The sequence below is a fragment of the Cygnus olor genome, chromosome 2, assembly GCF_009769625.2.
Source record: "Cygnus olor isolate bCygOlo1 chromosome 2, bCygOlo1.pri.v2, whole genome shotgun sequence".
Classification (NCBI taxonomy): Eukaryota; Metazoa; Chordata; class Aves; order Anseriformes; family Anatidae; genus Cygnus; species Cygnus olor.
In genome coordinates, this window is record NC_049170.1 from 31,343,217 (window position 1) to 31,368,062 (window position 24,846).

At 35.3% G+C, this 24,846-nt stretch overlaps 1 protein-coding gene across 6 annotated transcripts in view; it reads right to left on the reverse strand.

Moving 5' to 3' along the window:
• CRPPA (CDP-L-ribitol pyrophosphorylase A) overlaps positions 1 to 24,846 on the reverse strand; it is a 126,416-nt gene that overhangs the window by 59,269 nt on the left and 42,301 nt on the right. For 5 of the 6 annotated variants that reach the window (XR_005817025.1, XM_040548173.1, XM_040548175.1 and 2 more), the window contains exons 4-6: positions 23,083 to 23,187; positions 17,948 to 17,993; positions 5,546 to 5,643 (exon numbers count right to left, since the gene is read on the reverse strand). Coding sequence is in view for 5 of the 6 variants with exons in the window: in XM_040548173.1 (XP_040404107.1) it covers positions 5,546 to 5,643; positions 17,948 to 17,993; positions 23,083 to 23,187 (249 nt within the window). In the remaining variant the exon portion in view is untranslated. The remainder of the gene's footprint in view (positions 1 to 5,545; positions 5,644 to 17,947; positions 17,994 to 23,082; positions 23,188 to 24,846) is intronic. The other variant, XM_040548174.1, reaches the window with a different exon arrangement.

A 24,846-nucleotide genomic window follows, 5' to 3' on the forward strand; every position in this document is an offset into this window, starting at 1 on the left:
TGTCTTCATATAACTAAAATGAATGAATGGCCAGGTATGAAGGACCAGATGCACAGGTATTCCAGGATTCTGTTATGACAAGAATCATTTAGAATTTCTCCTGAAAAGCATTTCCATGATGAATACTTTAGAATACCTTCTTAATCACAAACATATCTATTTTGTAACCTTTAGCTATAACATCAGCTAAGAAATGATCTTATCCTAATTAAAATAAAAAGTAGATTCCACTACATCACCAGCTTCAGGCTTGCCTTAAGGAAAATAGCAATCCAAGTTTCACAAGGGAATTTTTTTCCCTAAGAGAAGATAACATTTTGAAGCCAGTAAAAAAAGTTTTTTTTTGTTTGTATGTTTAAAAAAAGCCAAAAACCTTCATGTGGCTTCTATTACACCAGCAAATCTCACCGTGCCACTACCCATGTGCTTTATTTCTGCCCAGAACAGAGTGTATGCTAGCTGCAAACAACAGAATTGATCCACTGCTGTGCTCCCTCAAAATGTCACTGAATCCACAATCCAACAGAAGTACCAAATACCACATTTTTAAAAAGGCTATTGTTATCTAAAGTTGTATTTTTTTATTTTTGAAATAGTTGGGCAGCTAACTTGTTTGCAAAGAAAGATGGTTTGAAAACCCAAAGCTGAGATTTATGTATTAAAGATTTTAGAAACTTTGGGGCTGAAAATTTGATAATGCAGCCCTAAATAGTTGATATTTAAAGAGTTTAAAAAAGATGCAGAAGGCAAGAATTACTAAAACTACTTTAAGAAATGCAATACTCCAGGGCTGTTCCAGCTTGAACTTCTGCTGAGTAAAATCAGAAATCCTCAATGCCTTCATGACCTATTGCAACGTAGTGCAACAAGCATGAAAGCACGCAAGACTTTTCAGAAGGTAAATAGAACGTGACCCAAAGCCCTTCTTTTTCTTTTCTTTGAGATACCAGAATACATGATGCTTAAGTATTCCAGAATATGTAAAGATTAATTAAGTGTATCAATTTTTATTTAAATTGAACAATTTGATAGAGCAGTATATTGAGATTTTGTTTTACAGACATTATTCAGTAAAAATGAAATAAGATTCGTCTCTTGAAAAAGCACAGGCCGGACTATATTCTGTAAGGGGTGGAACACAAGTAATATGTTACCAAGACAAACATATGAGTGGTATACACATACACACCTCTGCTGCTGCATTGTTCAACTTAAGAGCTCACTTCTCAAATCTTTACAAATGTAAAATATCTCTTAGCTTCCAAAAGAACCCTTCCTCTACATGAGATGTCAAATTACGCCCCTTTCCTTTCGCGACTTCAGTGAAATTAGGCTTCCAAACAAGCACAGGCTCACACAGCACACATACGCCTCTAATAGCATCATAAAAACATGAACATGAGAAAGCTATGTCTGCACATCTGTAATTTTTTGTTTGTAAAGTTGACTAGCAAATTCCAAACTAGCCAATTTAGCTTCCATGCACATCCAATGTTTCCTTATATCATCAGTTTTGACTCCAATTAGAATACTAAACAAAAAAAAAAATCCACTGACTTGAATACACTTTTCTGCAAACAAATGAAAAGTAATTCTTAAACAGGAATTCTTACAGTGAACTCAGCAGAAATAGATTTTTTTTTTTTTAAATTATGAAAGCATGTCTCTGAAAAGGCTCTTAGTGGAGTTACTTGTCAATTTATTTGTTAAAAGGCAGATTCCAGAGCAACTGGGGCAGATCATCCAAAAACCTTTCTACGCAGTGCCTATTTCAAAGTTCTGAAAAAGCAAATGATCATAACGTATGTGTTACTATTTTTATTTCTCAGGCAATCTCCCAGTCTTGACGTGCTTTTTATTTCTGTTTCTAATGACGTGTAGAATCAGTATTTTTTGTGCAGTATTTTGAAAGATACACAGATCATCTCTGTCTCTTAGTTTTATCCCAGGTTTCTTGTCTAATGTTTTCAAGCCATAGAAGACACATTACCATCGATGATAACCCATATTTTAATTTTCATCTCATTCAAATACGGATGTAAGTACCCTTAAGCAATGATCTTAAGAGAGGGACTCTTTGTCAAGTAGTGTAGTGATAGGACAAGGAATAAGGGCTTTAAACTGAAAGAGGGTAGATTTAGATTAGAGGAAAATTGGAAGAAATTCTTTACAATGAGAGAGGTGAGGCACTGGAACAGGCTGCCCAGAGAAGCTGTGGCTGCCCCAACCCTGGCAGTGTTCAAGGCCAGGCTGGATGGGGCTTTGAGCAACCTGGTCTGGTGGGAGGTGTCCCTGCCCATGGCAGGGGGGGTGTAACAGGGTGATCTTTAAGGGCCCTTCCAATCCGAACCAATCTATGATCTGACCCATGAGAAAATGGTTCAGCTGGTCTCAGAGGCTTTCAACGCATATCTAGGAAACACGATTCAGGAAGCAGCGATTCAATAGCGGATTACCCATGAGAAAGAAGACAGGTGAATAACAATTCTTGCTACCAAACTGAAAACTTCAATACATTGTCAATTAACTAAAATTAATTCTTCTTCTATTTGGATAGTTAGCATGCAAAAGTATCTTTACATTATTTATGAAAGTTACCACGTAATTACAACACTAATTGAGATAACAGAAATTACCTAAAATTCCACCTCAGTAAAAAGTGTCACGCTCAGGGGTTAAACAGAACAAAAGTACGGGGATTTGCCTAATTAATTCTGGTTGGTTTAGGAATCAATATTCAGGTAGTATAAAGAGGCAGAGGTGGTGAGGGTTTCTTTTTGTTTGTTTTTGTTTTCAACATGGAGATAAGAATAATAAAAATGTTTTCCTTAATGTTTCTCTACTTGTCAGACAGCCTGTGGTAGAGTTTCAATTTTATTTAACATCAATTTTTCATAAAATCAATCAATAACACCAGGACATTAGCAATTTGTAAAAGTTAAAGTGTATCAGAATTCAAAGTCACAATCAATACCAGTCTAGCAGATGGACAATTCAATGATTAAGAAATTATCTCTTTCTCACTGAAAGACTAATTAGCGAAACTTAGTCCATTCCTAACTGAATAGGACCAAATATTTTGATATACTGCTTGTGGATACTTATCCAGTCACAAAAGTAACATACAACTTTGTCTAATCACGTTTCATACACAGGAGGAATTTGTCATTGAATAAGCAGGAGTAGCTAATTCTCAGGTACGGAAGAAAAGAGCTTCAGCCCCCATTTAAGTCTGATTGCTTCCAAAGAAAGAGGTAAATAAGAAATTTAAGGAAAGACAACTTATGCCTTTCATAGTAAGATATTTTCAGCAAAAATATTCATTTATTAGATACACGATTTACAGTAACACTTTTAAAATACCTGTTCAGAAAGTATTTTGCAAGCAATAACTTCCTTCACTTTATCTCATCAGTTCATGTCTTTTTTTCATGTTATTGGTGTTACAGATTCATGATAATGTTATTGCAGTCTCTCTCAGAAATCTCCCTAACAAAATGTCTTCCGGATTCTTCTTTAAAGATTCTTACTTAGAAGCTGACAAACATATTAAAAGTAAATATGGTGGCTAGTATGCACTAGTATCAAAACTATCAGAAATGCTAAACTATTGACCATACTTAGAGAGTTCAAATTTCAGATTATACATACCCTACCGTATGCTTCTCAATCAGTGTCTTAACTAGACTGATTACCCTCTAATTAGCCCTTTTGAATAACCCAGATTTCAGTGCAGTAAGTTTAATATGGTTAAAGTAATTAACATGTTGCACAGAATCAAATCTCTCACAAGGTTACTACACTTCACTTGAGAAACACCTTCTTTCTAAGGTCTTTCAAATTTGGGAAGTACCATATAATGCTAACCTTGAAAATTATCTCACATGATTAGGGATGTTTCAAGGAACAATACAATACAGGGATCTTGATGGAGTTCTTTCTCAAATGTCACCTTGCAGGAATGTTTTAGAAGTGTTGAGGAGAAATTTAACAAAACTTGACTATGAGGAAATAAAACATGGATCAAGAGAAGAGAAGAATGGTGCTAGAAGTCATCAGTTAAGCTGATTTAATAGAGTGATCAAAAAAAAAAAATCAGTCCCATATCAGGAGGAATCCTTTCACTTTACTCCCTCATTACCTTGTTTGTGGTCATTTTATCTGTAGTTTATTCAAATGCATCATAGGTTCAGATGCCTGACCAACCAAACAGCTAATTGCTTCTACAATGAAAAGCTCCAAAGATATTGCAGATTTTAATTGGTTTTGGCACCAGTCTGACTTTTAAGTTCGGCTTTCATAAAGCTGGTTGTTAGAACATAAATTCTTTGTTTTTTCTTACTGGATTGGAAGTGTTTCTCATGGTATTATTAATGTGGTTATATGCAAATGTAATAGAGATACATAGGAGTGTGTAAGTAAATGTTTAAAGAAGTTTGTTTTTTTCCCCAATATGGGAAAAATATCTTCCTAGCAGTACCAGAATAGTTTAAAAAAGAGAAAAAAGTAAAACTAGTAACGGATCTAGTATCAATAAAGTGGAAGAAGATTTCTGCTCTGTCATACAGCTATTCAGACAACAAGAAAATCTTATTCAACTCTGTCAATATTTTGTACTTTAAAATGTAGACATGTAATAGATAAAAACCCATGATTTTCCCTACTAAATACAACTCTTTCCAAATAAGAACTGAAAGTACAATATTGAGTTACATTTCCAGATGTAAAACAGCAAGTTTGCTATACAAGAACATCCCATATGAACTGAACACAGAAAACAGATCAATAGACATGAACAAAAGCTATTATAAAAGTAAAATTACGCAAATTGGGAAACCTATATTTTTGAACAGTTACTTCTGCTCTATTTCTTTGGGAAAGATGTGATCTCATTACATAAGACTTAATTAAGAATTACCCCGATAACACTCAAGATTTGTCTTATTACTAAATGTTAATCATCTTTGGGAAAATGAAAATACATGATAGTCCCATTATTAGGAATAATGAAAAAGAAAAAGATAGTTAAATACCAGTGGAAGATTCCATCAATATTCTACAGCAATGCTTCAAGAAGCATTCAGTATGTGTGAAGTGTACTTCCATATCTCTCTACAAAAAGGCTGATTAACTTTGCATTCACAATTGTGCAAGAATACAACTTACTCTTTAACTCGTTTAGACTAATTCAGACTTCAAAGTAACAAAAGCATTTCCTCTGTAACATATTTGTAACAATTCAGGCTTACTGAATTCATAAAAGCTAAAGAAAATGACCTCTCTCTTTTCTGGATCCAATTTCTCCTCTAATCTAATATAAACATTTTAAAGAGCATCTGTATGATCCCTCTCTATAGCATAATTAAGCAGAAGATGCTTCTTTCTTGGTAACTTCCACACCTGGTGTTAATCCTTTTTAATAAATACTCAAGTGACACAGAAGGTCTCAGTTTCTGTATTCAGAATTTATACCATTTCTTACGAGTTGTGACAACATGAAACTTTAAATTAATCACACAGTTTACAATCACAGAGTTGTACTTACTTTTACTTGGCTTTTCAGAGATTCATGAAGGAGAAAACCTACTTGTACAACAGCTTCCTTCACATCAGTAATAATACAAATTTGTTGCGATAGGTTGTCTGTTATCAAGAAAAAAATGCAAAAAATTATATAATTACTTATCTGCTAAATATAATGTTCAATTCATATACTGATGTCTTTTGACTGCTCTTTAAACAAGCCTCCATAAAAGATACACATTTTCTGCATGTGGAAAGGTTTTTTTGTCTGTTTGCTTTTATACATAATTACACACCACATAAATTCAATCAGATGCATTTAAGATTATTTAAGTAAGCGTCTCACTTTCTATTGTAAACTCAAAGACTTGTTTCAAAAAAAAAAATTTAAGCTGATGTAGAGTTAGTATTATTGGAAAGTGACTTCTGTATTTAAAACAACTCTTGTGAGTGGAAACAGTGAATTAACCACTGAGAATCCCCAGAAATGATTCTATGAATCAAGGACACTTATTATGGCCAATATACATTGCATGACTACAAAAATCACGGTAGCAACTCTCTTTACATTAAGTTAGCAAGAATGGGGTGGGGTGGAGATAGAAGAGAGAACAATAAATACCTGCTTATAAACCATCACAACCAGATGAAAGTGAGAATAAAAAAAACGCATGGCCAGTTCTCACAGGACTGGAAATCACAGATTACCACAACTGTGGGAGAAATTATCTTCCCATAGATTCATTGGGCAAAAATATCCTGAACATGCATCAAAGTTGGCTTCTACTTACTACAGAATAACTTTACAGTCTAAAAGAATGGGTCAATGGGAAAACCATACTGAATTAATTTCTTATCAGCAGAAAGCAACCAGTAGATTGAAATCAGAGTGCAAGAGCCACATGAATTTAGTACTGTACAAGGAACGCAGATACCCTACTAATACAAGATAGATGTACATAATAAAATAGACTGGCGTATCTGATTTCAAGAACTCAGATTCTGTGGAACTAGGTAATTTAGCTAAGAAGGTCAGATTGGAGCTATTACAAAAATCTACATGTGGAAGAAGGCTGTGGAATCCAAAAGGGCACCACAACTTCGACAGTTCTTTTTAAAAATAAGTCAGTTTTCAACAAGCAGTGTCAAATGTAACCTCACAAGAGACTGCTGAAAGATTCTAACTATAGAAACCCACCTCACTCCTCTCCCATTCTCCTTAAACCTCTGACTTCCTGTAACGTACACAAGAAAGGAGAGAAGACTCCAAAAAAGGTGACTAAGAGTTGCAGGTTGAATTTAATAACGAAAAGAAAGTGATGAAATGTGAAAACATTGGAGGAGTAATGCAATGCTGAAATATGAAAAAATGAAAATAATGATAATGTACACATTGGAAAAATACTGCATGCTTTTAAATGATCAAGAAAAATATAGAAAGGAAATCCGGGAAATCATTGTTTATAAAATCATTATAACAAAGCAATAGTTCTGCTCTAGCTGAGGTTTAAAACTCACCTTCCAATTTAAATATCAACACTATCAAGGGCCAATAAAATCCTTACGTTAATTTAGATGGTATACTCCTTTGCTGTATTATGGAAAGGAAGGCTAAGTATAGCCTCCCTCTTCAAGACTGCCTGTGTCCCACCTCTGAGAAGCTGATCCATCGAGCTGTCACTCAGCATAGCCACCAGGAATGCAGAGAAGGCAGCTAGGTGCTGGCTCCCAGCTCCTTCTGACTTCCTCAAGTCTGCCAGACTACACTCCGGGTTTTCAGGAGTCTGTGTCTGGGTGAATCAAACAGACAGTCTGGAAAGCCATGTCACAGCCACGTCATGAACCGTATTAATTATCAGCTAACAAGATTTTGTTTTTCATCAGACCACTTGATAATTCAGACTGGAAGGGACCTGAGTAGCTCTCCAAACTCCTGCTCAAAGCAGCATCACTTACGAGGCCAGGCCTGGTTGCTCAGCTCCCTAACCCCGTAGATCTTGAAAACCTTTGAGAATGGAGCCCGCACAACGTTTCAAGGCAACACGTTCAATGCTCCATTGTTCTCATGGTGAAAGTTTTGCCTTTTAGTGAGCTGTAACCTCCCTTGTTCCAATTTTTTTCGTTACCTCTTTCCCTCCCACCATGCACCACCATTCTACTTCTCTTCTCCTCTTTCACGATCTACCTTCCTTCTCGTCTACCCAAGTATTATTTTTATAATTCTTCCCCTCCCCCCTCTTATTATATTACCTAATCAAAATCTCTCTTGCTTTGGCTTTGTCTTCCTCTACTTATCCTAAACTTATTTCCTTGGAAACCTCCTCTTCCCAACACCTGTCTCCCATTTACTCTTGACTTCTTCCCAGCTGCACCTGATTAAGCAGTAATCCTCCCAACACCACAACACATTTAACATGAATTCAGAGCATATTTTGGCATGAAATTAAAAATAGTTAAAACTCCTTTACGCTGCCAAATTCTGATCAATTAAACATTAAATTTTTCCATCAGGAAAGTGGTAGGATTTTTCTTCGCTAAAGATAAATCAGAATTTCAGAATTCATTCCATTAAGTGTCTCTTTCTCTACAGTGGAATCCTTAATGTTGCATCAGGCAACAAAGCAAAGGTTTTTTAGTGGTATTTTTCCTTCCCTACTTCAGGCATCCCTGGTGCAGACACCTGCACCTAAGCTACTCACACCAAGCACCTTGTACTCGCAACAAAGAGGCACTTCTAGGAAGCAATTTATCTGCCATGTTTCAGTTGTTCACTTTCAAATAAGATTAATCGTTCCCTAGATGACACAGACTAGATCACCACCAGCGGTAATGGGAGTTATCGGTTACTAGTTTAAGATATAAATACTTGATGTCAAAAATAACTACATTTAGTTACATGAATCCCAACTTCACAAAATCTTCCCTTAATGTTTTCTGTCTGCAGACTTTTGGCAGTTACATGCCAATGTTACTGTTCTTTATCCCTTATACCTCACTGAGCACCTTCTACATGTGTCATTGCCTTCCTCTCCATTATTGGTACGTGTGAATTTCTTCCATTAAAAAAAAAAAAAAACCTTCTGGTATTTTTTCTTGGACAACGCATTCCTGGCTATAATGAAAGATTTCCTGACATTAGCTTCTAGAACATTATCATGTATTGATGTTTTTTCACATTAAACTATTTTTGCAACATTATAATAGACCTGAATGAATTTATAAATTAATTCAATTTGGTGGTCATTACTTTAGTAAAATCGTCATTACCATGCAAAAAATGCCCATTCAATTCCCACTTTTCAATTACCACTGACAGAAAAACAAGAATTCATATGCACACATCTGTATTTATATAGCAACATTAACTATTTAAATAATACTCAATATACTGATTCATAATTAAATTATTTACATACATATATTAAAAATAACCCTTTTATAATGACCCTGCAAAAATGCTATTAAAAGGTCATTCATTAATCAGGGATTTTGCTTGTATTACCTAAATATTCAGCTGAGATACAGCCCTCCTGGTTTCTCTGCCACAGATACACTGCACTAAGAAAATCTCTAGTAGAAGACTACACAATACAGCATGTTAGGCATTTAAGATTATTCCAGCCCAATAAGTGTAAGTAGATTTCAGCAGATTCATTTTTAAAGTGTCATAAAAAATCCACATAATCTCTATTTTTGCTAACAGTAAAACTATAAACAATATACCTTGAAAAAGTGTTTTCTAAAATCTTCAGAATTTCATAACAAATATGAGAATTTCAGCTGAGATGTAAATATTTGAAGCTCTTGGAAATTAAAATGAAGAAAATACACCTTTAGCTTAAATGCGTATTTTAACTTTCAAGACAAAAATATCTTAAACCAAAAAGAATCCAGGTTAAAATTGAAATTAATTTTCAACTGTTCTATGCCCTGCTTTGGTACCCTGAAAACATTACAACACAAAACTGTTTTAGGTCACATTATTATTCGGTAACACCTGTTATAGTCTTTATCCTAGGATCTCACCCAAAATTATAAAATTAAAAAGTGTACAGGTTAACAGAACTACCTTAGTTTGAAAATATATTGTGTGCTTTCACAAACTACTTAAAGTTTTACCCTGAAAAGCATGGCACAAACAACAAGCAATTATAATACCACTGTTTGAATAAAGATCATAAATATCGCATCCTACAGAATTAATATCATAAGAATAAAAATACATCTGAATGGCAAATGGGTAGGTTTTGGCCTACAGACATATTTTTTTTTCTTTTAATTGCACATATATGTGTATACATACACTATATTTACATATCATCCCATTCTTGGTCTGATGTCATTACAGTTCCTACTGTTTTGGAAGCATACCCTGTTCATCAAATAGTTTTAAACTTTGCAGTGAACTCAAAATAAGAAATCAGTTTATCAGAACCCCATTTTCATTTTCTACACAGCAATGGCTTGACTGCTCTGGAAATTCAGTATGGTTCCCCCTGGCATTTCCAGTATCTCATAATGGAGTTGTTTCTACTACTGTAAACATAAGAAAAATGAAATAAGTATTGCCAAGTATCTAGTTCATTCATGCTCAACAGCATGAGTTGAAACTGTTATTCGTACAACACAGGTAACCAAAAATATCTAATGATTTTTGTTTACCCATTTCACATTTCTTTGTAGCCACAAAAAAACCAAAAGCCAAACTTGGCACTGCCTCTACCACTATTAACATACAAAAAAAGAGGAATATTTTGTGGTAGAAGACAAGGAAGAGGGTTGTTTTCATCCAACAGTAACTGTTCCGAGAAGTACCTCCCCACCTGCCAGTTTATTTTTTGTCTCACAGTGAAGAACAGCCACTGGTTAATGGACACTACAGTGTGCCCATGAAACAGCAGCCTAACTCTAGCAAGATCAGTACTTTGATTACAAAAAATAAATAAATAAAATCATGTGGGTTCTTCATATAACACAAAATATACTAAGTAATTCCCAGCAGGTTTAAGAAGTTCACATATATTTTGATATTTTTCTTTGTAATTGCAAAACTTAATTGTGCATACATTCATACGAGCAGATATTTATACAACCAAATATGAGGGTGAAATACCCAATCTGCAAGCACACATCTGTGAAAAAGTCATTGCAGAAGAAGGGCCCTTAAGAAAATAAAAACAAGGAGGAGAGAGTCAAACTCCAAACTAGAAGCAACATTTAAAGTTTACATGTTGGAACTAGAGTTCAAAGATACTTACCCTGAGGGCAGTAGTCCTAATGGAAATTTTTTTAGGATGTTTTGTATTAGCCTGATCTTAACTACATTTCTAGATGAGTCACCCTTATTGTAAGACGATGTTTTCTTACTTCAAGACTATTAAAAACAGGCGTGTGCCACCTTGTCTGCATTCTCTACAAGTTCATACCTGCTTAACTAAAGAAAAGCGCTAAATTTATTGTTTATAAAACAAATGGTAGGACTCTCAGATTTTCATAATGCAGTTGTAAAAGAAACTTGAGGAAATAATGAAAATTAATAAGACGTTTTAAGAAGAGTCTCAGAAGATAAATAACAATCTATTTGCATTAGTAAAGTCTTTCTTTGTATTGCCTTGAATATGAATGATGTACGTACCTATAAATTTATGAAGTACAAGAATGTGTGGATGCATGTATGTTTTTCTTATCTCTACCTGAGTCAAGTTTAGAAAGCTGAAATTTGTCCATTATTCTTACATCTCCTTAGGCCAGCAGTTAAAAATCTAACTGTGCTTCTATGAAACATTTGGGTCTTGTTGCTTAGGTAGAATTACATTTATAATACAGCTGACTAAAGAAACAGTCTCATAATTATAATCAAATGATTAATTGTATTTTCTTCAGACATTTAATTGCCAGGCATTTATTACCATAATCATTTTTGTTCGTTTGCATAGTTACATAATTATAATTTTATATATGGACGAAGAAATGCAAGAGTACCTCAAAAGTGAACAGGATAGCAAAATAACATGTCAAACAGAACCACGAGGAACATGTTCCTTAGCAAAACTGTCCACAGGCACAAAAGTAACCTTAATATTCTAGCATAAAAACTTAAGCATTGAAAGATCATTTGAACTAAGCTCATAATTCGCAACCGAGTTACTACTGAAAACCAGAAAGTGAACAGTTGGCTGAATAATTCTCATTAAAACAAGTACTGTTAATAGAGCTTAAATGGATTTTCTAAATAAAACAAACAGGTTAACAGAAAAGATAATTGGCATTCTCTGAAGGTGAAGGAAACCATACTTTCAGTCACTAGTAGATGATATGAAATGTATCATCTCACAAATATACACAAATGTAGATGATTATGAAATTCGGAACACTAACAACAAAATTAAATGTGTATACACAAACACTCTCCATTCCTAAATTCATCCAGTGATACAATGTGCATCCAGTAAGTTGGATCACTTATTAATAAATAAATCATTTGTGAAGACTCCCTGGTAATGGGGAGCCAGTGCTTAGTCCGTAGCACCCTGCTAGCCCACACATTTAGCTCTTGGGACTCCTCCAGAGGACCCTGACAGCATGCCAGGTGGCACGCTGAGAGCTGATCCCTTGCAACCCAGCCTCACAGCATCGTACAGGACTGTGCCTTCAGGCACTCTACAAGGCTTGAACCTGGAGTCTGAATTCACCCAAGTATGTGATACAGGACTGTACTTTATAGTGTACAACGCTGCATCTCAGTCCTGTGTCATCTTCAAAAACGACACAAAGAATCCCCGTCATGTAGACCACCACCCCACAGGTAACACAGCCTACACCCAAAGTCATATATAGTGTCAGGAACTGGCACCCTCTTCTCCATCCAGGTAGGAAAGTCCCAGCAGTACAGCATTGCTGAGGCCTGCCACACCGCACACCTGTACAAAGATTGCTGGCACCTCTGCGCAGCAAGGTTACACACACACTAATGGCCAATGTCAACAAAAGGGCTTTTAGCAAGGCAAAAGATAATAAACTCCACATGGGAAGGTAGATGTTCCTGCCATAAATATTCTTCCTGGAAGTTACTAACATTTCCTCATCATCCCAAAGAAGGGAAAAGGGAAAAGAGGAAGAACATATCCAGAAATCCCAGCCCTGAGGATATCTCTAAGGGGGAACAGTATCTGAAAACCACAAGCACGTGGGTCTCTTGCTGGACCACTAGTATATCGGGGACTCCTGCTAGCCAAGCTTATATCTCTAGTTCAATCAAAATCAGCAATCAGGAATTCCTCCCTCTCTCCAGGGGACTGTATTGAAACCCTCAGAAGAAACACTGCACAGTAACTGCCACTTTCTTACTGTGGTCACTTCTCCATCAGTCTCCGTGACGCTTCCATGACACTAGCAGGCCCCTAACACTGAGGCTCGAACAGCACTGGGTAGCTACCACACAGCAGAAAGCTGTGGGAGAAAATGCAAAGGGGAAACAACAAGTCGGAGCGCTTCATACAGATCTGAGTAGTGGGTTCTACAGTCCTGTGAAAAGCAGACACAGTTATAAAATCAACTATTCAGCTAGTAGGAAAGGCCTAATAGCACGCCTTGGCTTATAGAATGGCTGCCGTTCCTACAGGTTGGGTTTCCCACAGGTGCAGTACAACATAGTAAAACATAGCTAAAAACATTTCTTCCATAAAACTAAGGCTTCTTCAGTAAACTCATGATTGTTGTAACCACATGACCGAATGATGCAACATGAAGGAACAATAGGATGCTGCTCACTATGTCAAAATATGAAATCTCTCCTTAAATATGCTTAAAGTTTTGCATGAATTGTCAATAAAATACCTAATTTTAATCTGCATGGCTCAACTGTCTACTATAAAAATAAGTCATATTATATCAGCTGAAGATCTGGTATTTGAAGCCTTTTGATGGAACAGAAAAGATAAGGCACGACTGTCAAACTGCAGACTCAGGTGCTAACTGTCTACTCAATTATCCTTAATGAGGTTTTATGTAAGATAAATCTGTTGTGGAGTGTCCTCATTAGCTAAGGAGGACTCTTATTATGCTTTTTTGCATAAAGAGTAAAGAACATGTAAGGTTTCCCCTTCCTGAACTCATGCAGCACAGCAAAAAGCATATTTAAACTTCAAGGAACTTACTTTTTCCATACAGGTATAATAAAAGACTATTGTGGTTACTTAACCAGATTTATTGCATGCTTCCACAGTAACAAAACACTATAAAAGTAAAGATCAAGTAAGGGATTAGCCTGATTTACCACCACGCAGGTCTTCATTTCTAGTTTAAGCTACGTAAATCTTTTGTCACAACCAACAGCTGGAAAAGATTGTACCAACTGTGATAACATAATGAAACACACGTGTAAAATACGTATCTATAAACAACATGAAGAGAATGAGTGGTCACTTACAGCATTTGTGCTCCAGTGATAAGTAGAAGAGAAGAGAAATAGAATAGTTAAACTTTGCAAATGTGACTTTCACTTGAATAAACTACACCCTTAATTTCTGGGCTGGCAAGTTTAGAGAAAGCTGTTTTGTAGGGACTTTATTTTAAAATTGAAACACATCTTCTCTGATGAGATTAATGAAGTCCCTATATACGTGGAAATTAATTTACATGAAGGTTGCAGTAGCAGCATTTTTATGTGTGAAATAATACAGTGTGTACACGTTACATAAAATTAACAGTAAAAACAAACAAAATATTATTAAAACATCTTTAAGCACAATGTTTAAAAAGATTATAAACATACTGGCACTTCAAAATACTCTGTGAAGCAGTGCAAAGACTACATGCAGCCACCATCATGCGGATGAGAGGTCATCAAAGGGAGATCTCAGAAGCCATTTTTTCATATTACACTTGTCTCTAGTTTCTCTAGAAGAAGCATGATGATTCAGTTCCACCTTCACAGGAGCTGCCCTGTGAAGGGCATTGCAAAGGGGATTATGCACAGATGGAGGCATAACCAAACTGAACAGCAGAAGGAAGGGAGCAGGGTGTTCTCTCCCCCTCCAGCTACATAAAGCAACACTTTACATAAGGTGTCCATCTGGTTTTCTCCTTGCCCACTACAAAAGAATGTATCTAGTAAAGGATCAAATAAACTGCAAGATGATGAACAAGAACTTTTAAAAAATATGTCATCACAGATTTTGATTTTCTTTTCAAGTTTATACATCCTCAGGACATCCTGAAGGTCCTCTCAACTAAATAGCTCTTAAATATTCAAATAATGCTGAATGATACCACTCAATAAATTGCCTTTTGTATTGCATTTAAGTTTGAGGAAAGCAGGAATGAAGATGGATCTACCTGATCCAGTAATAACTGATAAATTGCTATTGAATATTGAGAATATTCACGCTAAGTACATATGAAAATATGCAGGAAAAAGAAAAATGAGATTAACATAAAACTATGAATTTGCTATGAAATTTGGAGATTTTTTCCAAGTTGAATATTGAACCTTTTGCCAAGACATGATCAACTTATCACATGCATTCAGCTGATTCATTGTATTTACATCATTTTATGCTGATGTGACTGGCTTCAACATGCTTGAAGCACAGAAGTATAATTCTCTCTACAGCAAATATTTCCAAATATTGTAACAGAACAGCACATCTAAGCAACTGCACCAGATTCTACATTTCCTTATTAACATTGCAATCAGAGAGAATTGTTCTTTGCAACTCTCTTCTCTATAGATAATACTTACAAATACAGGTAATATTTCGAATTTAAAAGAAGTCTGTACTACAAAACATGCACAAAATATCTGAATTAGAAAATCATCAAAAACTATCATGCAGGTGTAGAGAAATTTGCACCTTACTAGATTAAATAACCTGGATGCCAGTGGTGCAAATAGAGTCTCAGAAATTATTTTTTTTCCTTCATGTTTAACTACTATTCTAGTTTGGTACTGACTCTACAAAAACTTATGATTTAACTGAAGTTATCTCACTGGGACAAGTCAGATCATTAGTTAGTTATGGACAAGCATAATGACTAGTGGAATGGGATCTATCTTTAGACTGGGAAAAAAAAAGAATTTTAAAAATATAATTACTTTTGCACTCTTCAAAGATTGGAAGCCTCCCTCAGTTCCATTAAACTGTCATTAAAGGTAAATTATTACTTCTGATTCCTATTCATCAAGATAAAAATCATTGCTTGATTTTGTATCGTACTCTACCCTAAAATCCTTGTTTTGCACACTGTTTTGTTCTATTACCTGTTGTTTTCTTGTGAGTCATTTCACTTCCATGATAAGCACAGTAACAGTATGCGAGCTTTTAAAATTTATATTCAAATTGAATTGTTTTATCCAAGGAAAGATCACTTAAAATTAAGTGAAAACTACTACTAATTTTCCAAGAGCACACTAATTTCAGAACATTAAAAAAGGCTTTGATAATCACTTGGTCAACTCAAGAACTTACCTAGATTTTACTTGCAAAAACCTCTTATTGGCAGAAAGAATTCTGTTCGCATAAAGTTTGTAAATGTCTAATAAGGTCTGTAGCTATATCAAAATAAGTGGACAAATTGGAGAAAATGCATATTTGGAAAATGTATTCCCAGTTTAAATCAGACCACATCTGCATTTTCAAAACTTCCCGTAAGCTCAAAATGTTTAAAAATACTGTTTTGAAAATATTAGCTCAAGCAATTTCAGTAACTCAAGAACAGCTGATGAAAATGGCATGAAAGATGCTCCACTACCTTCATCGCCGTCATGGCCTTGTTCCAGTATGTCTACATCTTTCCTGCACTGGGGAGCTCTAAACTGGACCCAACACTCCAAACGTGTCTCATCAAGGCTGAGAAGAGGGGAATGATCACCTCCCTTGTCCTGCTGGCAATACCCTGCCCAATGCACTCCAGGGGGCTGTCAGACCATCTTTGCTACAAAGGTGCATTGCTGGCTCCTGTTCAATTTGTTGTTCACTGGGAACCCCAAGTTGTTGTCTGCTTTTCTGGTCTGTACTTCACCAGTTTGACAATGAGGACATTAGAGAGAGTATCAAAAGTCTTGCTGAAAACAAGATAAACAGCAGTCACTGCTCTCCTCTCATCGACAAATATAGCCTTCTATGATGAAATGACTATCAGTTAGGCATAATTTTCCCTTTGTAAATTCATGCTGACGACTCCAGTCACCTTTTTGTCTTTAATATGCTTGGAAATCTTAAACTTGAAAGCTAGAATAGTCTGGAACCACTGAGAATCCTACTCAAAGCAAGGTTTTCCAAAATTCCAGGCTGGCAGCTACGAAGACATGAGCCAAGTCCCTGTCAAAACCAGAACTGAGGTTTTCAGGATCCTGTCTCCATGACACATTCCTGAAAAAATCAGTACGGTAGTTCTAGCAATGCATTTATTAAAATAAGCAGCATTTGTTTACCATAATAACCAGAAATTTCAAATTTGTTGCATTCTTGGAGGTCAAGAGAAGCAGCGTGCAGAACATCATAGCAACATCTGAGCTACGTTTAAGCTTTCTAGCTCATCTACAGTGACAGAGTTGCACTCAGAATGGGCTAATTTACTCAAGCCAGAAGCTAAACTTATACTGGATCTTGTAACAACACGAGCCACCGGAGTGACTCGCCATGACCTAACAGGTTTTGCCCTCTTTTCTTCAACAGTAACCACAACCCGTTCTCTAGAAAGACACTTTTAACCTGAAGTCCCTCTCTCTTAATCAATTTCTGCGCTTTTATCCCTCAGTTTTCAACAAGGACTCAAGCAGAGTCACCTGAATCAGCATCTATCAGTCTACAATAACCATCAGTGTGTTCACTATGAAGTGCTTAAGACTTCCTTCCTAGATTGTGTTAAATCTAGTCCTTAGACTGCTATTAAACCTAGCCTTTGCACTATTAAACCACTGTATCAGCACAGGAAAAGGTTAAAATCCAGTCCAACAAACTATACTCCATTAATTTACCTCTTTCAATATCATATCATTGTTATATCAATTTATGTAATAAGTCATTGTATGGAAGAGAGTGAAGAGCCCTAAAGAGTTAATGTATGTTTTCAGTCTACTACTTAGATTAGAAAGATGGAACATATTCAGAATTGAACTGGAACTCAAAACCAAACATATTTGTTTGTTGCTTATAAGCCATTCAAAATTAATCTTTATTTGACTCTGCTATGTACACAGCTTTTCATATGGTTCTCTATTCTAAGAGTAGTAAAGTAAAGAATAAAGGTAAATAATGCATAATATAAAATAAGTATCCCAGAGAACTAGCTAAAACAACTTGCCTAAGCACATTTTATTCATCATAAAACTTTTCTTAAGGACATTTAAAACAACAGCATACAAAATTCTAAATTAAACCCAGGAATATGCAAACTGACAGCCACAAGGACAAACACATACCCTTAATAATCGATTCAGCTGCATACAGATCCCGCTTGTAGGTCACCTAAAGGACAGACAAGCCTCATTAGATTTAACACAGCAGGAAGGAATGTAAAACCAATAAAACAATGCCCTGAAGGCAATTCTTTAAATTTGAAATACCATAAAGAAATGATATTGTCAATTTCTTAATTATGGTAAAATATCACTAGCAAGTCATAAGAATAGTAGTTGCAGAAATTATTGGAGACTTGAGAGAAACATTTTTTAAAATACTTAGATCTGCTTAGAATTCACTCAAAACCTACACCTATGTTTTATTCTTTAAAGAATCGTGACATTATATGGCACCTATTTTCATGTATCCTTTTCCACAATCCCTTAAAAAAATGTATTTCTATTCTACAATTTTATCATGAAATAGATTCATTTTGAAAGGACTTGTGATCATAAAAAACAGCCAGGGAGAAGCCTAGTTATTTCTCAGTAGTGTAAGACTATTATGGTTAACGAGAGTCTTGTTTCCATATCCATGGCTGACACAAGGTATTTTGCTCGCAGTGCAAACTTGCTGTACTCTGTTATCCCTACCGCACTTTCCAAAGGCACTGCCTGACTAGAACAATTCTCCAGATAAGGCCTATGTGTTTTTTGCTTTTAATCATACTTCTTTATATTTGGCTGCAATGGTAAACATACCTTTTTCTTATATTAGTTTACCAAGCAATCCTTAGTTTACTTTTGATCAATTATCTTTTTACTTATATCTCCTTAAAACTTTGTGTTCTCTCCAAGCTTTATCAGTAAGTGTATCAGACCTATGTTAAACAGAGACTATAGCAGCTAATGCAGAAATGCACGTGGTAAGAATTATCTTTTGAAATGTATCAGTTACCCAATTTTAAATCTATTTAATGACTAGAACAATTACAGTCATCCTATTTTTAATTAAGATGCCATGTAGCAACAAGTCGAATTTCTGCCAACTGAGCATTACATTAGCACTACCATCTTTATGAGCCAAGACTATAATCTTGTAAGACGGGTTTGGAATAAATTTCACAAAATAAGTAAAGTTGGTTGACATTAATTACATTAGTCCGTTAACTCTTTAATAATCAAGTTCTGCAGTGTACCCCTTATTTTGTTGACCAGTATCAAACTCAGTCTAATTCATTCAAATCTCTAATTACTCAGATTTTACATTATTTGTGATAACATTAATTTTCATTTGGTCCTCTCGAGCATCCGGTGTTCCAAGACTTTTTGAACATTATTGAACATTAATCCAGAAAATTGCTGTGTCACATATTAAATCAACACAAATACCTTACTATTGAAGAATATGAAACCATCAGCTGCTTATTCCCCAAAGGCAGAATAGTCTAAATTAGTAAACATCTCTCTACTTTTCTGTATTATAAACAAACTATACTGTATCTATCTTGTAAAGGTATTAGGGTATAGGGAATCCGTCAATACATACTATACTAGAAAAAAATCAAAATTGTTGGCCAAGTTTTGTTTGTTTTGTTGATTTGGGGATTTTGTTGTTTTGTTTTGCAGTGTGACCTTCATTCTCAATTGCCAGGCTGCAACTTTTGACTAGCTAGGAAGACATTCTTTAAAAACTCCCCAAAACTGTTCTCTCTTAATGTTTAAAAGTCTTCCCCAAACTGACTTAGCTGGATAAGTATTTTGGGCTTACAAAACAGTATTTTAAATGCAATACATAATTCTTTACCAAACAAATATAGTAAAGGTATGACCACACATACAAAATGTGCTGCATTTTAGTTTAGTGATGTATTTCCTTCTGTTATACTAAGGTATCACACAGATCTGCCTTGTATGGGATATTTTTGTAGGATTAGAAAATAATCTTTCTAGAAATGGTGATGATTTTCACACTATCAGCATAAAACTTTGTATGTATATCGATCTTTTTAAAGTGTTGTTACAATGATATTTTTATCTGCATTTTACACACACATGGCTCCAACAATTACATTCTATTACATGATTTCATACTTTAAGTCAATATTGCCCCAGAATATTTAAGGGCATTTTGTTTCAAAGGTGTCAAGTACAGACAAACTGAAAATTTTGTGCTGATGGTGTCATTCTTTTTTCTTTTTTTTTTCCATCCTGATCCTAAATATGTTATGCATAGTTACAATCATGTAACTACATTTATAATAGAACTTATAAATATTTATAACACTGAATACATTAAACTGTTCCTGCTTGGTTGTGGTCACTACCAAAAATTACTTTAATTTTGTAATTTGTTACCAGAAAGTAAACAAACTATCTCTTGTGTTCTTTACCTTGAACAATAAGTGACTTGGAAATACTAATTTTCTATGCACTATTAGTAGACTCTAGTCTGCAAGAGTCAGCAATGCGCCCCTGCTGCTAAGAAGGCTAATGGTATTCTTGGCTGCATTAGGCAAAATATTCTCCAGCATGTCACCAGCTAACAAACTTCTCTGCCTGATAACTGTGTGAAGCCTTGGTGAGGAGTCCAACCAACTGGGCTGTAAGAAAGGAGACAGCAAGTCTATAGAAGTGATTATTCCCCTGTACTTGGCACTTTTGAGAACACACCTGAGTACTGCTTCCAGTTTGGGGCTCTCCAGTATAAAGCACTGGCAAATTGGCAAACTAGAGTTAAGTCCAGCAGAGGACTGCTAAGATGGTGTGAGAGAACTTGGCTTGTTCAGCCCGAATAATAGAAGACTAAGGGTGGGAACAGGTCATATTACTTGTTATAGAGAAGAGTAAACTAGACTTTTCTTGCAGGCATTTGCTGCTGGCCTCTCATCCTTTCCCAATGCAAGAGGCAGCAAGGGAAATGCTGATCAGATCTTATATTAAAAAAGCATATCTTATAAGTTTGGATAAGCATTGGAATTGTTTTCCTAGAGACTATATGGAATTTCCATTTTTGAATAAACTAGAAACCCAGCTGGACAAAGCCATGCACAGCCTAATCTAACTAACCTGGCCCCACTTTTAGTACCATGTTGGACCAGAGGGCATCCAGTTGTTCCTTTCAATCTGAATTATTTTGTCATTCTAAAATAAAGGACCACCTGCTGGGCACCAGTAGTATTTACAGACAGCAACGAACTATATAAACATAAAAAACAAACTGAACGTTATAGGTGTATTTTGTCACCTTTCAGGTAAGCACAATGTTCTGCAACAAAAACAATGCAACCCTTCAAAAAGTAATACAAAAACCCTCCAAAAATTTAATACAAATATGCATAAAAAAATATGTCCCTTAGAAGACCAAACAGGATAGCAGACAATAATCTGTTTCAGAAATATTATCTCCCCAAAAAGATACTGAAAGAAGTACTGTGCAACCAATGCGTAACTAAATTTTGCTGCTAAATTGCACAGGAAATTTGCACTGCAGATTCAGGAAATTACTTTTCTGTGTAAGATTTACTGTCATATTATTAGAAATCATGTCCCATTGGAGGAAATTCACTGTCAGAGACAGATGGAGTGATTTGAGTTGCTTCCAGATCCTTCAACTTATGAATACAAAAAAAAGGGAATACTTAAAAATCGCATGACACAACAGCTACTGGGAAAGAATAACGTTCCACAATCCAAAACAATGAAGTGAGATATTTTAAAACAGCAGGGACATGTCATTTGGCACCTGAATACATACCTGTTTTGTCAGTTGTTAGGAACCTATAGATTATCAGACAATGATGTTAACAAAAATTTAAAAGCTTGTTTGATGAGATCTAAAATTTCCAGTCTTACTGAGTGTAATGAACTGTTCTAAAAGTGTTGCTAGAATGGTATTTGAGAAAATGTGATGCCTTCATAGAAAAAGTAGATGAAAAAAAGCAAAGGATTTAGAGGAAGCAGGAGAAAGCTAATTTCATAAAAGAATATTCTTAGTTTTATTGATATACATACATAGTTCTACAGATTCTCAGACTATTATCTCATGTAACATCTGCTCAAGTCTATAACAATGAGCTCAAAACAGCTCATAATAATCCAAAAAGAAAATGAACTTAGGAATTTCAAAGATATCATTAGCACAACCTTAACTATAAAATATGCAATATTTGTTGAATTTTAGCAAACACTGGAAGCCTATGTTATACGAAAACAGGAGATATGACAATTAACATGAATAAATAATATTTTATTGACAAGTATCAGAAATTTTAATAATATTAATACCTACTAATACTTATTTTTTTCATTGAATTGAAGTGTAACTTAGCATGGGTGGTGATTATTTTATGACTAAAGAGACAATGGGAGGTTAAAGAGGTAAAACAACCCAAACAAATTCATCTAATAGGTAATGGTAGAGGCAGTAACATAATCCAACTCAAGGTCAGAGGACTAAGTAAAGCAATAGAGTTCATTTTTGTAAAATGTTTTGTAAAGCTGGCTGTTTTTCTTTCCAGAAGCCAGAATACGGTATTAGAGTTTAGGATAAATGTCCTTTGTTTTGCATTTTGCTTTCTGAAACCCAAGTAAACATGCAGAACAGTTATCAGAAACTTAATCCATGCTTTTAGCAATTTACACTTGTGACATGGTCTCCAACCACAATGATGGATTTAAGCGAATATTAATTCCACAGCCATTACCAAATCAGTTACTCTCTCAATTTAAATTAAACTTCAGACTAAGTTCCCTATTTCTACTTGAAAATAGCTTTCCAAAAAGTAGCTACTATTATCATAGACCCTGTTATCTTTCTTATTACCTTGTCTAGCAATATGAATGCTGCAAAGGTTGAAAACCTTAACCCACGCTCTGATCTTTTTCAATGATTTTCCTACTTCAAGACATAAGGGCTACTACCAATCTGCATGAAGAATGATGATCAGTGGGTGGTGTGGGAAGAACCTTTACTTTCCCAAGCTCCTGAAAGTATAAGTTTTATTTCTTTGAGTATTTACACAAAGAAAGTTGGCCTCTTAATTGTTACATAACATTTGCATATTTCCATAATTCTGAAATTTGGAAGAGATAAGACTAACTATTACACTTTAAAACACGTTTGAACTTTTACAGTTATATGAAATTTTGCTGAAATGTTGATTTTTGTAACATAAACAGATGTATAACAAAATAGAAATTATTACTGTATTTACCTTCCAGAGGTCAGCTGTTCCTTCAACAAGTTTTGCATTTGTTTTACAGTATTTCAGAGCCAGATGCAAACATTCAGTTCCGTAATCCAGGTCATGGTCTGTACACTGTTGAAATTAAAAAAGAACATTTTTATTAGTCTTAACAAAATCATACTTTTAAGTAATAAAATTTTTTCTTTTGGTAATTAGAGCTTGCATTTCAATAGTCCAGTCCACAGTAACATGTGCTATGTGTTTAGGATGGATTAGAAGTAAAACCTTTCCAAGCTTATGCCTAATTCTAGATATTCAGCCAAGCGCTACAGAATTACATAAACACTTTATAACCACAAAAGAATTTAATCAGGTGCTGCAAATATCTTGCTACATCTTTATATAATTGGCTAAATCAATAAGTTACATCTATAAAAACTTGATGGAGTTGAGGCCTCACCAAAAGAAATTATCAACCTTGTAGTGAGGTATAAGAACAAGGTACTTTGAGGTATAAGAACAAGTACAAAAGCTAAATAAGGATGGGATTTTCTTCAAATGCCAAGTCTGTTCTGTTTTTTTCTAAGATCAAAAAAGCACTGTAGTAACCAAGAACCTCCATATTCCTTACATGTTCTCTTCTATATTTTTCTACAGTTATTTTCACACAAAACAACTGCTCCGTTAGCTTTCCAAAACACACATTTGTCCACTCTTTAGCCACCTAGAAAACTCATTGCTCTCTTAAAACACACACATACCCCAAGCAGTTCGGCTTCCTATAGTTAGTGGTTATATGAATTTTATTACTGGAAAACTCAGTGGGGAGCAGAATCTCACTTAAGCCAAAACAGTACCAAAAGCAGGACCCGTGGGCTTATCTGAGATGACTACTTCAAGACACTTTGGACTGATTAAGATAAATCAAGTTCTAATCTACTTTCATATTGCTAAATTACCAGTCCATCGAGAAAGATGAAGTACATATAACAAGGACCAATTTAAGATGAAGGACCATTTAAGATGGTCTTCCACAAGAATGGATGTATTTGTTAAGTTAGCCACAGGCTAGCTAGCCCAGACAGTATCCAGCATCTAATAGAGGCTGACCATCATATAGAAATTAGACAATCCTATCTTGTTACTTTTACAGTATACTTTGTTGGCCTCATATAAATCTATTACCTTGGCTTAGGAAATTCCTAAACTAAAAAAAAAAAAGTCCCTGAGGGATATGTTGAACCAGAAACAACTGCCTTAACAGTCCTCAGTGAGTTAAACAAATCCTGAATTTACCCAATTATTTTTGAACAGCAGTGTGCTTTCAGCACCTGCATCAGGGAGCATCACACTTTAAGCCACACACGGCAATACAAGACGTCTGTTCTTGTCTTTGTTTCAGCTCTTTTCATCTCATGCTCTGTTGTTTTGGCAGAACAGGAAGTGCCAAACCACCTTCCCTGCCCTCCAAAGTGCTCCATCACATCTCTTCGCAGTTATCTCTTTCCATGGATAGAGAGTTTGATGTTAATTCAGTCACTCCATGTGTGGAAGCTACTTCACAACTCTGATCAACGCTTTTGCCCTTCTGTAAAACAATCCCAGCTCTAACACAACCCTCCTGTGGTAGAAACATTAGAACTGTACATAACATCCGAGAAACAAGACTTAAAATGGCATGATTTAGGGGAAATCTATATTAGATGTTAGGAGGAAATTCACTCAGAGGGTGGTGAGGCACTGGAACAGGTTGCCCAGAAAAGCTGTGGATGCCCCATCCTGGAGGTGTTC